Raw genomic sequence first — 18,000 nt, 5'->3', positions numbered from 1 at the left:
TTTACCTAGCTATGATATTAGTATGGTACACTGAAATATTTCTTCTTCTTTTTCTAATGTTTATTTTATTGATTTGGGAAAGAGGAAAGTAAAGAACAGGAGAGACAAGAACATCTGCGCTTTGGGACAATGCTCTGACCAACTGAGCTAGCCAGCCAGGGCGGTACACTAAATATTTCAAAAGGCTTTCATTTTCAAGGACAATGTATACTAGTGTTTGATAAACCATTAAAGGATTAACATTTTTTATATATAAAAAATTCCCCCAAAGTAATAAATTCTCAACTGGCCATTAATCGGAGAATCCAGAATGTCAAGCAATTTTTAAAAAAATCAAACATTTATACCCTGGCCTTTTAGCTCAGTTTGTTCAGAGTGTCTCCCCGAAACAACAAGGTTGTGGGTTTGATCCCTGGTCAGGGCACACACATGAAGCAACCAAAAATGCACGACTGAGTGGAACAACAAATGTTTCCCTTCCCCCGCCCCTCTCTCTCACTTCCTCTCTCTGTCTCTCTAAAAATCAATAAAAATTAAACCCTGGCTGGATAGCTTTGTTGGTTGGAGTGTCATCCTGGAGTGCAGAAGTTTCCAGGTCAATTTCCTGGTCAGGGCACAAACAGGAGCAGTTTGATATTCCTGTCTGTTTCTCTATTGTTGGGCAGATAAAATATATTATACTCACTTTGTTAAAGATGGCACTGCCCACGTGGAAGCCGTCGCCCAGGTGATATTAATGTGTGTTGGGGGTGGGCTGTGGGCAGGCAGGATCCTTGTAGCCTGGGGTTTGGTTTTAGGACTAAGCCTTTCCCACCCTTTTTGATGTGGGGTGGTACAATCCCATCATGCCCCAGATAAGTGACTTTGTATTAGAGACGTCCCAATTTTATATATTGGATTAAACGTTTTGATTTCTGCACTATAAAGTAGGGTAGACCGGGAGCTTGCTCTCTCTTGGTTCCTGAGGTTAGCATTAGAGAAGAGAGCAGAAAAAGGCCACGTGGAGGAGGCCAGGAGAAGCAGCCAAGATGGTGGAGTGCTGAGTGAGAGGCCAGTTTGTGCAGAGTTTGTGCAGGGAGAAGGAAGGAGATGGAGAACAGAGGTGAATAAGGCTGGTGAGCTAGAAACCTTTGATTCTAGGAAAACTCGAATAAGTCAGTAGCTTTGTGAGCACTGAATGAGTGGGTTTTGGAGCTCAGTGTGTGTTTTTACTTGCCTGCCAGGTGCAAGCGAGGATTAAAGGTAATGGCCCACCAGTTCTTGGCTCCATTGTTTCATTACCATCTGTCTGAATCCAATGCGAACCTGCATGGGCCAGGCAGCTGTGATGGTGGCCGTGTATACTGGTTTCACACCTTTCTTACTCAAAAACAAACAGAAAAGTAAATAAAATTGAATAAGCAAACAAAAAACCAAGCTACATTTATTTCATTGGTAGTCAACCATGTGTGGTATTTCACAATAAATAGCAGTAGCTTGGCTCCACTCCAAGCCCAATAAGCCAAAGGTCCTGGGTGGGGCACTGAAATGGTGAGCAGAAGGGATCAAAGTCTCTTGGAGAAAGAGAATGTAAATAGATCTCACTGAGCCTATGAGTCAAAGGGGCACATAGATTCTGAGCAGCTAAGGGATCGGCTTTTCACCTCCCAGTGGATTCAGTAAGAAGAGACGGGCACAATGGACCTCACTGTGCTCCTGGTGCTCTTTGTCTCCTGCTTCCTTCTCCTCTCACTGTGGAGACGGAGCTCTGGGGAACAGAACCTGCCGCCGGGCCCCACTCCACTCCCCATTATTGGAAATATACTCCAGTTAGATGTGAAGAACATCAGCAAATCCTTCAGCAAGGTAAGTATGGTTTTTGTTCCTCCAGCAGTTTGCCAAAGGTAAGAAAATTATCTTTGACCTCTAAACAAAATATATTTAAGGAAACCAGCATATGTTAAAATAAAATTATTAAAATACGTCATTATAAAGGAAATACTGCCCATGAAGTACTATTTTTGGTGTTTCATCGACAAGAACAGAGAAGTGAAATAAATGCATGTTATGAGTGTGGTGCATTAGGTCTCTGCGTGCCGGCATCAGAGCAGTAAAGTAGCAATGCACGGGAGAGCTGCTGTCCTTTCTTGTTTCCCTATCATTTGCTATGGTTTTTAGCTGAAGGTTGTTGGAATCCATGGGAGTCCGAAAGACCAGAGTAACAGGCTTTATTGAAAGGAAGAAAGGAACCCTGCCAGGCACTCCTCCTGGGGGAGAAGAGCACCGGTTACAGACTAGGGGCGAGTTATGTAGTGTTTGGGAGAGCCTGAGGAGATACTGAGGCAAAAGTCCTGGTATGTCCAGAATGCTCCTCCTTGGGGGGCTTCGAGCATGTGGGTGTTGAATCAAAAGTCCTGGTGTGTCCGGAGCCCCTCCTTGGGGAAGCTTCTCAGCTTTTTGGAATTCCTCTGTCTCAGGGCCAATAGTCCAGTAAGGGTGAGGTCTGACAGATAAGCGGAACATCAAGAGGGCAGTTTGGAATTCACGTATCTATCAAAGGTAAATAGTAAGGAATGTGTGTTTGATTAGATTTCATACAAGAAGTCGTCGGGCATGTGGCCCAGGCACAGCACCCAAAGCTGTCCCGTCCAGCTTTGCTGTCCCCCTTCCTGCCTGCCACCTGGAAAGCCAAGTTGAGGCCTGTCAGGATCTTGCCTTCCCCTACTGCCTCCCACACTTGCCTCCAGTCATCGCCGCCAGGCTTGGGATAAAGCGCAGTGAACCAGCGTGGCTCGTAATTCCAGGTCCTGAGTGGGAATGGTGTGAAATTAACAAAATAAATTTAAAGAGAGAAATGAATGGGCTCAGGAGGACTCTTTGCAATGCAGAAGATAGCTAGCAAAAAAGCGAGTCTCCAACCCCCTACCTGCTTTTTTTATAAGGCAAAACGAGGTCATTAGCATAATCAAAGAGATCACTAAAGCAAAGTCACACTTCCAAGGAAACCTTAGAATTCTCCCAAGTGCAGAAAATCCCCACCATACATAACATTTTAACTTCACAAAACAAAGGATAAAAAGAAAACTGCCTCCAGTCTTCTTGAGGGACATGGAGGATAGGACCAATACAAACAATCCAGCACCACAGCTAACATGGAAGCGTGGAAAAAAATGGTCTTTAGCAACTTCACTAAGCAAGTGAGGTGGGGGGTTGGACAGATTGTCAGCTTACTGCCAGTTCCCCACACCTCTGTCTCCCAAAAATCTAAACCGCAAAGACCCTGTCGGCTTATGGTTCCCAACATACTCCTGTTTTCTATTTTTTTTTTTGTATTTTTCTGAGGTTGGAAACGGGGAGGCAGTCAGACAGACTCCTGCATGCGCCCGACCGGGATCCACCCGGCATGCTCACCAGGGGGCGATGCTCTGCCCCTCTGGTGCTCTGCCACAATCAGAGCCATTCTAGCGCCTGAGGCAGAGGCCATGGAGCCATCCTCAGCGCCCGGGCAAACTTTGCTCCAGTGGAGCCTTGGCTGCGGGAGGGGAAGAGAGAGACAGAGAGGAAGGAGAGGGGGAAGGGTGGAGAAGCAGATGGGTGCTTCTCCTGTGTGCCCTGGCTGGGAATCGAACCCGGGAACTCCTGCACGCCAGGCCAATGCTCTACCACTGAGCCAACCGGCCAGGGCCACTTTTCTATTTTTTAACTTCAATTCGTGTGCTGTGATTTTTTTTTTTTTTTTGTATTTTTCTGAAGCTGGAAACGGGGAGAGACAGTCAGACAGACTCCCGCATGCGCCCAACCGGGATCCACCCGGCACGCCCACCAGGGGCGATGCTCTGCCCACCAGGGGGCGATGCTCTGCCCCTCCAGGGGGGGGGGGCGTCGCTCTGCCGCGACCAGAGCCACTCTAGCGCCTGGGGCAGAGGCCAAGGAGCCATCCCCAGTGCCCGGTCCATCTTTGCTCCAATGGAGCCTTGGCTGCGGGAAGGGAAGAGAAAGACAGAGAGGAAGGGGGGGGTGGAGAAGCAAATGGGCGCTTCTCCTATGTGCCCTGGCCGGGAATCGAACCCAGGTCCCCCGCACGCCAGGCCGACGCTCTACTGCTGAGCCAACCGGCCAAGGCCTCGTGTGCTGTGATTTATACTCATCTGATTTCCCATGTTCTTATTTGGAGGCAGACTGGAAAAATATAAAATAAATACAAAATTAATATAGTCAATGCTAACAGATACCAAAACAAGTGTCTTAATACAATGAAGGGATAAAAGCCTTTTAGATTATCAAGCAAATCTTAGTCAATACAGCAGGATCTATAGTGGAGTCTTTGTAGCTCTGAGTGTCCTTAATATGTTAATGCAATTTCACCAAGTCCATGTTGACACTATCACCACTTCACATTACCAGTAAATGCAACCCAACCCCACTTCTGTCTGAGAACTGTCCCAAGAAGCAGGAGTCACACACATTCAGGAAAAGTCTACATCAGGGGTCCTCAAACTTTTTACACAGGGGGCCAGTTCACTGTCCCTCAGACCGTTGGAGGGCCAGACTATAAAAAAAAAACTATGAACAAATCCCTATGCACACTGCACATATCTTATTTTAAAGTAAAAAAACAAAACGGGAACAAATACAATATTTAAAATAAAGAACAAGTAAATTTAAATCAACAAACTGATGAAATCAATGGAAACTATGCTCCTCTCACTGACCACCAATGAAAGAGGTGCCTCTTCTGGAAGTGCGGTGGGGACCGGATAAATGGCCTCAGGGGGCCACATGTGGCCCGCGGGCCGTAGTTTGGGGACCCCTGGTCTACATGGCACTGGAACTGTTGTCATATTTCCACACTCTGCAGCTAGCATCTTAGTCCTAAAGACCACTGCTTCTAGCACATTAAGCTTTTGTCTCAAGCTTAATGTCAATTCTGGACTCTGGCAATGATTCAGGTAGACTGGAAAGGTCATCTGCAGCATGTATGGAGATGGAGCTTATGTTTTCTTAAACCTGGAGAGATGAAACCAGGAGGCCTTTTCCTGGAGTTTTGCAGCCATGAGGTGGTGTGAAGAGAACCTTGGGATTCACTATGCTGGTAGAGTTAAATTTGTAACAGAAGTGGGCAAAAAGGAGAGAGAGAGGCTCTGAATTTGGAGAATGTGTCACAGCCTAAAATAGGCATGGGGCATTGAGGCAGGAGGAGAAAAGAGTGTGTAAAGGAGACACTACGTATTAGACAAGGCAGTGGATCTGTGGCAAATGGGGAAGAAAACAAGACCATCAACACCCACAACAGAGATCTTTGAAGGATGAGCAGAATTTGGATATTCAGGCAAGGCAGAGTAAGTAGCCATCGTGTCTATAAGAAATGAGATCGGCTTATTTGCTACTTGGATGATTACCCTAGGCTCGTCCATGGTGACGTGAGATGGGGCCAACAGCCCTGGGCACATTCAGTCTTCAGTGGCAAGTCCCAGCAGGCTGGGCAAGGTTAGGTCAGAGGTGGCTGGGGTAGGGCTGGAAGAGACTGAACCCTCCCTTGGAGGAGCAAGGGGGCAGCCTATCTTCCAGAGTCCCTTTTTCCCACAGCAAGGGCATGCCCCTTGGCAGGGACTGAGAAGCCAGGCAGGCTTTAGCCCAATGACCTTCCTTTCCACTCTTGAAGCAGGGCCCTGATGGAGTCTGTAGGGCCAGGAGCTGCCATCGTGGCCATTCACATGCAGGTTCCCATTGGATTCGGGCAGACGATAAAGAAATGGCAGAGTCAGAGGATGGGGGGCCATCCTATTTATTGGTGTCTCACCAAGACAGGCAAACCACAAAAGAAGACAAGAGAAAAGCAGAAAACCAGCTTTTCCCATGAAGGGCAAGGGATCAGGGAAGCCCCTGCAATCGTGATAGCAGGTACTGTGTGTCCAAGCTCCTGGTCTGTCCCACTTTATAGTGTGGAAAACCAAAATCCCTCAATCCAATATACAAACAAGGAAGCCTCCGATACAAAGTCACCTATCCAAGGCATAATTGGATTCCTCATGAGAGTGCACCACCCAGATCATACAATCAGTCAAGGGTGTGGGGAAAAGCTTAGTCCTAAAACCAAACCCCAGGCCACAACGACCTGGCCTGCTTATAGCCTGTCCCCCACACCCAATATACGTCACAAGCAAGCAAACATATATATCATATTTACAAACTTATTTGACCAACATTCCACCCCTTTTGCTCGCTTTACAATCTAAACCACAGGCATCTTCCATGATGGTCACTGTGCAAGGAGTGGGATACATTGCATAAACAGAAATAGTACCAACTACAGTAATAGGATTAACAGATCAAAAACTATGGGCGAAATGAGAGAGCTGTCAGTGGCACCAAGAGAGGCAAATCCTTTCCCTTTGGCAGAATACAGGCCAGAATTTTGTCTGCAGACAGCACCGTAGCTGGCACCAGAGGCCGCCCTGAGCGGGCATACCAAACCTTATTGGCCAATACACCAGCATCTGCTGGTTCTATGTGCAGTAAAATAGGAGAACTCATTATTGGCCATAAAGAAATTACAAAAGTGCCCTTCAAAATGCTGTCCCCTTGAGCGCTCAAGGGATAATACACTTCTACCCTAGGTGGCCAGGTGCTGGTTGCCCAAGGAGTTAACTGGAGGTCCACCTCTAGCCCCTTTCCCCATGGTGCCAACAAGGCCACCCATCTCAGATGGGGGGCCTGTATAGTCCAGGGCCAAGTCCATTGAAGCCGTTGTCCTTTAAGAAGGGCTGTTGGAGCAGGTAAGAGCACGTTGCCCTGCTGTCTGAAACCTGGCTTGAGTAAAATGTCCTTGGTGCGTATCTGCAACTGAATGGGGGCAGCTGTCCGATGCAGGAGGGCCTCTACTGGAGCTGGCCTCCCCCGTCGAGGTCGCTCATTCAAAATCTGAAGTACTGTCCATAAGCGGCATGTCCATCCAGTAAGAGAGCTGGTGCCCCCCTCCTGTCGCAGTCCCTGCTTTAAGAGTCCATTATACCGCTCAATGATACCAGCAGCCTGGGGGTGGTAGGGAACATGGTACTTCCAGTCCACCCCCAGCTTTTGAGCCCATTGCCTCACCATTGAACCAGTGAAGTGGGTACCATTGTCACTTTCAAGGACCAGCGGTCGCCCATATGCAGCACTCAGGCGGTCCAGAGCCTGTATGACTGCCCTCTGGTCAGGGTTACGAGCAGGGTAAGCAGCAAGCAGCCCGGTGGCAGTATCTACACAAGTGACTGCATACTGGTACCCTTCTGACTTTGGTAAGGGTCCAATAATGTCTATCTGCCATCGTGTCAGTGGAACATGACCCCTCTGAATCTGTCCAGGCAACACCAGTGGTCTCCGAGGGTGTTCCTTGGAACATACTGCACATTGCTCACAGGCTGCAAGTACCTCTGCATAGGACACAGGCAAGTTCCAAGCCTTAACCGTAGCCCACATAGTTTTCTGTCCTGCATGGAGCAGGCGCTGGTGGAGCCACTGTGCCACATCACCTGCAGGTGCAGTCTCCAACCATCGCACCCTTGCCAACGTATCTGCCTCATCATTCCCAGGATGGGCTAGAGGGGCATGCCCTGTGACATGATATACTGTCACCTGCTTCTGGTGTCCTATTTCCCATAAGTCCTGCCACATAGCCTGACCCCATAGTGGACGGTGCATTACCATCCACTGGTTAATGTGCCAAGTAGCAATCCAAAGGGTAAGTCCACGATAGACGGCCCAGCTGTCAGCACAGATTACCAGAGGTGAAGGTTCATTATGGGCAACTAGCCAAACAGCTCTTAATTCTGCCCATTGGCTGCTTTGGCCTATACCCGTGTCCATCCAAATAGTCTCAGTGGCCGGATGGAAGGCTATAGCTGTCCATTTGGCAGGTTGGCCCCTACTGGAACCATCAGTATACCAGGCATCCTCGGGGATGGGCACCTGCCCCTCCTGGTAGGGACTGACTTCAGGTTCTGCCTCCTGAACCCCAGTTGCACCTGACTCTAAGGTCGCATAGGTGACTGGACCCAAGACTTCCTGCAGTTCTGCTCTCAATGGGCTGGTGCTAAGAGCACAGTGTTGCTGCAGGTAGGCACCCCACTTGGCCAGGGTGGACATTTGGGCCATACCACTGTGTGGTTTAGTTGCCCAATCTCTCACCCATCCAGCAATAGGGTATGTTGTCTTGACTGTAACTGGTGTTGTGATTGTAATACTCTCAGTTGCCAGGAGGGCAGCATACACAGCTGCCAGCTGCTTCTCTACTAATGAGTAACGAACTTCAGCACCTTTCCACAATTGGGACCAAAATCCAATAGGTTGCCATAGGCGTTCTGTCCGCTGCCACAAGCCCCATCCAAACCCCTCCGAGGTTACATGAACATCCAGCTCACAGGGCCTGCAGGATCAAACACATTCAAGGCCTGTGCCACCTTGACAGCTCTCTTAGCAGCTTCAAATGAACCTTGCACCTGCTCAGTCCAATCCCAGCGAACCCCCTTTTGAATAAGGTTGTACAAGGGGCATAGTAACTGAGCCAAATGCGGTATAAATGCTCGCCAATACCCCAACAAACCTAAGAATTCCTGTAACTGTTTTACCGTAGTGGGCACGGGGTATGCTTGAATCTTATCTATAACTGCGTCAGGGATAACTTTTGTCTTACCCGACCAGACAACTCCCAAGAATTTAACAGATAACCCAGGTCCTTGTAATTTGTTCTCGTTAACTGCCCAGCCACATGCTTTCAAATGGGATAGCAGGGTAGGGACTGCTTACTCCAATTCTGAAAGAGAATCACTAGTTAGCATAATATCATCAATATAATGGTACATGCGGACTACCTCTGGCTGTTTCCATTTAGCCAGGTCAGCAGCTACCAGCCCATGGCACAAGGTGGGGCTATGCAAATAGCCCTGGGGTAACACTGTAAAGGTCCATTGTCTCCCTTCCCAACTGAAGGCAAATTGGTCTTGACTCTCTGCGGCTATATCAATAGAGAAAAAAGCATTGGCCAAGTCTGCCACAAAGTGGTATGTCCCCAACTCATGGCTTAGCCAATCCATCATGTTAGCTATCGAGGGAACAGCAGCGTGCAAAGGGGGAACAACTTTATTAAGTTCCCTGTAATCTACTGTCATTCTCCAGGTTCCATCTGCTTTGCGCACAGGCCCTACTGGGGAGTTGTAAGGACTGTGTGCTGGCCGGATGATCCCCACCTTTTCTAGTTTGAGGATTGTCCCTGTGACTTCTTCATAACCACCTGGCAGGCGGTACTGCTTGGTGTTAGTCACACGCCGAGGGACGGGTAATTGCAAAGGGGAATGTGATGTGTGTCCCCGCAATACTGCCTTCACAACCCTGATCCGCAGCCGGAACTCCCCAGCTGTAGTTTCCAACCACAGTCCTTGCAAGACATCTACCCCCAAAATATATTCAGGAATAGGAGATACATACACCTTATATGGCTTAGGAGGCAGTCTCCCTATCCCCAATGGAATAGTTATTGGCTTCACTTGAACAGTTTGATCCCCATAACCGTCAATGGCCACTGGGGTCCCAGCAAACTGCTCTGGGTTTCCATAGAGAAGGGAACATTCTGCACCTGTATCCACCAAGGCCAACACCCGTTGTACATTGGAAGGGGACCAGTGGATAGCCAGTTCCACATGTGGCCTCCGGTTCCCGCCCATCCCCGTTAGACGGGTCCCTCGGCCTTTTTCCTATTCAAACTGGTACAATGGGTCTTGGGAGTTCTCCTCTCCCTCGGCCGTCTCTATCATATAATCTTGTAACCGAGCTGTACTCGCACCAAACGTTTTATTGGTAGCTGCTGGGGCCTTTCGTCTCAGTGGCTGGAACTTCTGTTCCGGTTTAAGCTGCTGCCAAAGCTTCAAAAGAATTTTATTAGACTGGCCATCCAATTTCCCCTTATCTGCTCCAGCCGCAATCAAGTCTACCCACATCTGCATTTGGGTAACCTTTACAGGCCCGTTTCCCTTGTTAGTTGGGGGGGAAACATAGGCAGCAGTCCTCACTGCTTTATGATCCCGAGCGGCCTCCAGCTCTCCCAAATCTGCTACCATCTGTGTAACTGCATTGATGGGCTGCCCCACATAGGGGCCCAAGATAGCCACAAGTGACCCAAAAAGGGCTGACGGGGTGCTAGCAAGGACAAATTCCCTCATTTTTGCCATAAACACTTCCTCGTCTGGCCCACGAGACCCAGGGTTGAAAACAGCATTCTTCATACCTAGTTCCCGAAGGACCTTTACTAACTCACTGTAGCACTGCCACCGACTCATTGCCCCCGGCAATTCTCCAGCATTCTGCCAGACCATACGAATGGCGGCCATCACCCATTCTAATAGGGTATGGTCTCCTGGGTTGCCATGGCAGTTCTGAAGATGCTGCCTCAAGGAAGAGTGTGTGGTAATGGCGGCCAATTTCTCCATCTCTGTTCCAGAGAGCATGATGCCATCCACCCCTATATCCCATAATCGTAGTAACCAGGTTACCAGGGATTCAGTAGGTTTCTGCCTAAATTGTGCCCCCAACTCCATCAGCTCTGCCTGGGTATAGGGCCGGACCACAGAATGTTCCATTACCTGGGCAGGAGGCTGTGGCTGCCCCTGAGGGACTCTTTGTTGCTGGGTTTTTACCTTCTTGGCGACAACTGGTCGGGCTTTCAGTGTGCGTATGGCAGCTTCAGCCTGAGCCTTCTCATCCTCAGAAGAGGAGTCGCAAGCGCCTGCTCCCGCTGACTCAAAGCCAATCCACCGGCACGGATGCTGCTGCTCCTTTGGTGACCGTTTAGGCTCCTGTGGCTGCTGGCTTTTGGCCAGAAGCTGAGACTCGAGCTCTTGAATCCGCAGTTGTTTCTCCAACAACTGCCGGTGAAAACGTTCAGCTTCCAGGGTAAACTGCAACTCGCGAACCCGTAATTCCTTCTCCAGTACTCGCTCCAATTCCAGCCTTTTCTGCCATTCTATTTGCAATTCATACTGAAGCTTTTGACCTCGGGCAGCTTCTCGCACAGAACTCTTGGTTTCCTCTTGAGTAAAAAACATGTAGCCCATGGCCCCTAAAAGGACAGCCATGGGGAGCCAGAGCAGCAACCAGTACTCTATCCCACCCATCAAGGGTGGTGGCCCCATACCAATCTCTGAATCCTGCTGACTACGCCAGTTGTAGGGCCAGGAGCCACCATCATGGCCATTCACATGCAGGTTCCCATTGGATTCGGGCAGACGATAAAGAAATGGCAGAGTCAGAGGATGGGGGGCCATCCTATTTATTGGTATCTCACCAAGACAGGCAAACCACAAAAGAAGACAAGGGAAAAGCAGAAAACCAGCTTTTCCCATGAAGGGCAAGGGATCAGGGGAGCCCCTGCAATTGTGATAGCAGGAACTGTGTGTCCAAGCTCCTGGTCTGTCCCACTTTATAGTGTGGAAAACCAAAATCCCTCAATCCAATATACAAACAAGGAAGCCTCCGATACAAAGTCACCTATCCAAGGCATAATTGGATTCCTCATGAGAGTGCACCACCCAGATAATACAATCAGTCAAGGGTGTGAGGAAAAGCTTAGTCCCAAAACCAAACCCCAGGCCACAACGACCTGGCCTGCTTATAGCCTGTCCCCCACACCCAATATAAGTCACAAGCGAGCAAACATATATATCATATTTACAAACTTATTTGACCAACAGAGTCTTATGAGGTCCCTTAGGGCAGTGGTCTCCAACCCCCAGGCCACAGACTGGTACCGGTCTGTGGGCCACTTGGTACCGGTCTGCAGAGAAAGAATAAATAACTTACATTATTTCCGTTTTATTTATATTTAAGTCTGAATGATGTTTTATTTTTTAAAAATGACCAGATTCCCTCTGTTACATCCATCTAAGACTCACTCTTGATGCTTGTCTCAGTCACATGATACATTTATCCGTCCCACCCTAAAGGCCAGTCCGTGGAAATATTTTCTGACATTAAACCGGTCCGTGGCCCAAAAAAGGTTGGGTACCACTGCCTTAGGGGCATTGGAGTCTTTAAGGGCATATGCCAAGAACTGGCATTTTGCTTGATCTCTTTGGGTCTGTCTGCCTTTTCCTGTTCCTCTCAGTCATTATAGACCTTAAAAGCCACGCTCAGGAGATCTCCTTGAGAGGTTTGAGGATCCTCCTCTGCCTATATAAACTTTTTCCGCATATCTGGAGCTGATTGGGAAAAGACAGAAAGACAGAATGATCAGCTGGATCAAATGAAGGAGGGTAGGAATTTGCAGGAGAAAGAGGTTTGGAGTATACTAAGAGGATTTAATAGATAGAACAGGTTTGTCAGAGAAAGGGATTAGAGCCGAGTAAAATAAGCCTTATATAGTTGGTCTTGTGAAGTGAGTCTCTCATCTTTGCTCATGGTGTCTCACCAAATGTTCAGGAACTCACCAAGGAACCTCAGCAGACTGAAGGAAAACACACACATATCCTCGGCCCCATAAGAGAACAAGGTCTGTGAGATTCTTGTGAGCGGATCCCTCCATCGCACCTAAAGGAAGGCTTTCCTTGTTGAATTCCAGAATCTCTCAGCCAATTAAATGGCCTTGTACATCAGCATTCAAAAAATTTTAAAGTAAAAAGCATGATAAAGAAGATTTTCAGCCTGACCAAGCAGTGGCGCAGTGGATAGACCGTCAGACTGGGATGCAGAGGACCCAGGTTTGAGACCCCGAGATCGTCAGCTTGAGTGCAGGCTCATCTGGTTTGAGCAAAAGCTCACCAGCTTGAACCCAAGGTCGCTGGCTCCAGCAAGGGGTTACTCGGTTTGCTGAAGGCCCACGGTCAAGGCACATATGAGAAAGCAATCAATGAACAACTAAGGTGTTGCAACATGCAACAAAAAACTAATGATTGATGCTTCTCATCTCTCTTCCTTCATGTCTGTCTGTCCCTGTCTATCCCTCTCTCTGACTCACTCTCTGTCTCTGTAAAAAAATAAAAATAAATTAAAAAAAAAAAAGATTTGCAGGAGTTCCAGGGCATGATATTGTAAAGTGACTAGTGAGTTCCACAAAAACACCCAAGTTACAGGAAAATTTCAGAAGAGGAGTTTATTAGCTGGTTAGGTACACGGAGCACAATCCCAAATCATGTAGGCCCCAATACAGTTCTGAGCCTGCTTTTATAGACAAAATCATGTACCGGTTGGGGTGGGTAAGGAGGGGCTTGTGATTCCTTTGTCTAGAGGTATACGTCACTCTCATGACTTTAGGACAGGAGAGTGAGTCAGAGTGTAGTAATTCTTAATTAAGATACAGAAACATTCTTTTCTAAAGTCTTTTAAGGAAAGAGAAGAGGAAGGGATTTTCAGATAAGTTCTATCTTCTTTGCTCTGTAGTTAAATTATGACTTAGCTGACCCAGTTGCCCTTGCAAGCCCTTCCTCCTGCATTCTTCTCTTTCCTTTCTCCACAGGACGGAGGGGGTAAGAGGCCTGACTTTTTCTCTTTAAAAAGGCATTGCTAATGCTAAGTTTTGTATTTTCTTGGCACATTATCACAGTGACTCCCCCTTTTTAATTTTTTATAATTGACCTTTAAACATTTGCTGGGCATGCTTTACAATGCCTTGACCCTGAGGATTATAAGGAAATACCTGTCCTCAGGTTAATACCAAAAGTCTGACAAAATATAGTGAATGCTTTTCCAAGTAACCCTTCCATATTTTTCAAAACATTTCTACCCAATTGATTAACAGGCAATCTAGACAGCACATAGGCTGAAAAAATCCAGTATGACCTTCATTTTCCTTCCATTGTAAAAAAAAAACTTAGAGCTTTATTTACTGTTTATTAGGGAAATTTACTTTGCCCTAAGCTTCACAGCTTGGTGACTGCTTCATGAGTGAGCCAAGAAAGAAAAAAAATGTTGCTTACTGTTAAGTCCATTTCAGGGTGCTCCTGACCTATTTTTTGAATCCAATAGGCAGCATCCATGGAGCCAAATCCCCAATTTCCTCGGGGCCCCTTTTGCAGGGTGTGACCTGACAAGCAGCTAACTGCCTGAAGCAGCTTGAGACAAATTCTTGAAATGACTTATCAGGGCCCTGCTTAATTTTGCTTAATTCCTTTGTTTCACAGACCTGAGAGCATCTTTACACATAAACAAGACAATTTACAAGACAGAAATACAAGTATAACACATAACTTTGATTAATCCTAATACCTGAGTTGAATACTCCTTATAAAGCATCAACCAAATTAGCAAGTCTTTAGGATCCACATTCCATTCTGTTTAAATTTAAATGAGCGCTCCTTGCCTGACCTGTGGTGGTGCAGTGGATAAAGCGTCGACCTGGAAATGCTGAGGTCGCCGGTTCGAAACCCTGGGCTTGCCTGGTCAAGGCACATATGGGAGTTGATGCTTCCAGCTCCTCTCTCCTCTCTCTCTCTCTCTCTCCTCTCTAAAATGAATAAATAAAAAAAAAATAAATGAGCGCTCCTTACAAGTTCCAATTTTAAAGCAAAAAATGTAGGGATGAAACCATTTTATTTTTTCAATATTAGAACTGGCATTTCCAATTTTTATATGCAAGAACTTAATTCAGGCCTTAAAAAACAGACACATTTTAGACAACATGAAACAAAGACTAAACAGAAACAAGAATCAGACAAACCAGAGAGAAAACTGGGATTTCAGAGCACAACCAGATTAGAATGATGCCAGCCTGATCTCAGTCAGGGCATTTTTAACAGAGGGACTAAAGATGGATCCAAATAAAAATTTTACCAAGTAAAATTTACTTGGCAGCTGCTGGGATATTTTGTAATTAAATCCACCATGAGTTCCCTGCCCAAATTTCCAGGCAAAGAATAGGAGAGAAACAAAATGATAGTTCAGAGCAGTAGTCCCCAATCTTTTTTGGGCCATGGACCGGTTTAATGTCAGAAAATATTTTCACAGACCAGCCTTTAGGGTGGGATGGATAAATGTATCACATGACCGAGACAAGCGTCAAGAGTGAGTTTTAGATGGATATAACAGAGGGAATCTGGTCATTTTAAAAAAATAAAACATCGTTCAGACTTAAATATAAATATAAATAAAACAGAAATAATGTAAGTTATTTATTCTTTCTCTGCGGACCGGTACCAAATGGCCTACGGACTGGTACCAGTCTGCGGCCTGGGGGTTGGGGACCACTGGTTCAGAGGATTATAGCTAAAACATTAAAGAAAATCAGACAATAATAGGAAAAGCTAGACCTTTCCTGAGTCTCCTATTTATTCTTAAATTCTGCCCTGGCTGGTTGGCTCAGTGGTAGAACGTTGGCCTGGTGTGCAGGAGTCCCGGGTTCGATTCCCAGCCAGGGCACACAGGAGAAGCACCTATCTGCTTCTCCACCCCTCCCCCTCTTCTTCCTCTCTGTCTCTCTCTTCCCCTCCCACAGCAGGGGCTCCACTGGAGCAAAGTTTCCCTGGGCACTGAGGATGGCTCTGTGGCCTCTGCCTCAGGTGCTAGACTGGCTCTGATTGCAGCAGAGCGATGCCCCAAGATGGGCAGAGCATTGCCCCCTGGTGGGCATGCCGGGTGGATCCCAGGAATCGAACTCCTGCACGCCAGGCCGACACTCTACCACTGAGTCAACTGGCCAGGGCCATCTGGGGTGATTTTTTAAAGGATAGATTGCTAGTATTCATTACAGGGCTTTTGAATGAGAATTCTGATGGCAAGAGCTCTACAGGTGATCTTGAAGAAGTCAGCTGGGTATTGTTCCTCTGATGATCATTGGGGGTTGATATATTGCTCAAGGATCAGAGGTCAAATGCAAAGTGGTTCAAAATTTGATCTTCTACAAAGTAGGTAGCAGATACTGAAAATAACTTGAAATTCTCTAACATCACTTTCCTTATTTGTATTTGGGACAAACGAACCTGCTGATGTTGCTTTGAGAATTAGTTGTAATGCGTGTGTAAATTACCCAGACCATTGCCAGGCACAGAAGTGGCAGCTCTTAACAATCACATATTTATGTATTAATTTTGGAAATACTTTAGGCTGTGTCAGAATAAAAATATAAAAACAGGAGGAGAGTATCATTCCGAATCAGGCACAATCTATTGTCAGATAGAGCTTTGGCTAATATTTTAATCTCCTTTGCATTTCCCAGCTTTCAAAAGTCTATGGGCCAGTGTTCACTGTGTATCTGGGCACAAAGCCCACTGTGGTGCTGCATGGCTACGCAGCAGTGAAGGAAGCCCTGATCGATCGAAGAGAGGAGTTTTCTGCAAGAGGATATTTCGCAGTGGGTGAAAAAGTGAACAAAGGATGTGGTAGGTGTGCACATTGAGCACTGGTACTAGGGGTGAGGAGGCTGGAGCAGAGGAATTTGAAGATCTATTCAGCAGAGTGTGGCCCACCCATGTGGCTGCCAAGTGTCACCTTCCTCCTCTGACCTAGGACCTCCCTGCCAGTTTCTGTTTCCCCTCCTTGTAGGAATCCTTTTTAGCAACGGGGAGAGATGGAAGGAGATCCGGCGCTTCTCCCTCATGACCCTGCGGAACCTGGGAATGGGGAGGAGGAGCATTGAGAAACGTGTTCAAGAGGAAGCCTACTACCTTGTGAAGGAGTTGAGAAAAACCAATGGTGCGTGATTCTGTACACTGTAACTCTGACCTTAACAGACTGGTGTCTTCTCAACGACAGCCTTGGAAAGTTTTCAGGGACAGCCAAATCTTTCATAGGGGTAGTGGTGTCAGCCTTCCGTGTGGAGGAGGGACGGTTTGAAGCAGAGAGTCCAGAAAGGGTTTGTTTATCCATGCTTGTTGTGTGTACACCCAGCCAAGCCAGTGACAACTTGCTTAAGCCAAGCCTTGCTCAAGCCAGCAACCTTCGGCTCAAGCCAGCAACCATGGGGTCATGTTTATGAATCTGTTCCTGTATGTGCCCTGACCAGGGATTGAACCAGCAACCTTTATGCTTCTGGATGACACTCTAACCAACCGAGCTATCTGGCCAGGGCAAGCTCTACTCTCTTAAATTATTAAGTGCACATTACAGTATTGCTAATGATAATCGCACTGTTGTACAGCACATCTCTACAACTTTTCATCTTGTAAACTAAAACTCTACGCATTGAGCTATGACTACGTTCCTCTCCCCACACTCTGGCAACCAGTGTCTACTTTCTCTTTCCATGAGTGTGGCTACTTTAGATACTTCATATAAGTGGGATCATGCAATATTTGTCCTATGATCAGTTTATTTCACTTAGCATAATATCCTCAAGGTTCATTCATGTTGAAGCATATAACAAGATTTCCTTCTTTTTTTTTTATGTCTGAATAATGTTCTAGTGTATGTATTTATCACATTTTCTTTACCCATTTATTATTGATGAACATTTAGGGTTTTTTTTTCACCTTTTGGCTATTGTGAGTAATGCTACAATAAACATGAGAATGCAAATATCTTTTTGAGACCCTGATTTCAGTTCCTTTGGATAAATGCTCAGAAGTGGGATTGCTGGGTCATGTGGTAATTTCACTTCTACTTTTTGGGAGGAACTTTCATACTATTTTTCATAGTAGCTACACTATTTTACATTCAACCATGTACAAAGGTTCAATTTCTCCACACCTCACTAATACTTATTTTGTTTCTTTTTTCTTTCTTTCCTTCTTCCCTTCCTCCCTTCCCCTTCTCTTTTTTTATCTCTCCCTTCCTCCTTTCTTTCTTTCCTCCCTCCCTCCCTCCCTCCCTCCCTCCCTCCCTACTTCCCTCCCCCCCTTTTTTTCTTCCTTCCTTCCTAGTAATGGCCATCCTAACAGATGTTAATGATGCTTTTGATTTGTGTTTTCTAATGATTAGTAATGTTGAGCATCTTTTTATATATTTGCTGACCATTTATATGTCTTTTTTTTTAAATCAACACAAGTTAAAGATATTATTTAACGTATAGATGAGGTAATCAGTTACAACCAGTTGTAATAAAGTCCTACAACCAGTTTAAAG

The 18,000-nt window shown here is 46.5% G+C and overlaps 1 protein-coding gene across 1 annotated transcript in view; it reads left to right on the top strand.

Annotated features, from left to right (window-relative positions):
• Positions 1–1,605: 1,605 nt before the first annotated feature.
• LOC136384735 (cytochrome P450 2C18-like) overlaps positions 1,606–18,000 on the top strand; it is a 55,758-nt gene continuing 39,363 nt past the window's right edge. Inside the window, exons 1-3 of the mRNA XM_066355272.1 lie at positions 1,606–1,845; positions 16,157–16,319; positions 16,483–16,632. Coding sequence (XP_066211369.1) covers positions 1,678–1,845; positions 16,157–16,319; positions 16,483–16,632 — 481 coding nt within the window. The 5' untranslated portion in view covers positions 1,606–1,677. The remainder of the gene's footprint in view (positions 1,846–16,156; positions 16,320–16,482; positions 16,633–18,000) is intronic.

The sequence above is a fragment of the Saccopteryx leptura genome, chromosome 13, assembly GCF_036850995.1.
Source record: "Saccopteryx leptura isolate mSacLep1 chromosome 13, mSacLep1_pri_phased_curated, whole genome shotgun sequence".
Lineage (NCBI taxonomy): Eukaryota > Metazoa > Chordata > Mammalia > Chiroptera > Emballonuridae > Saccopteryx > Saccopteryx leptura.
Note: the sequence above shows the minus strand (reverse complement) of the source record. Positions and strands in the feature narration are given on the sequence as shown.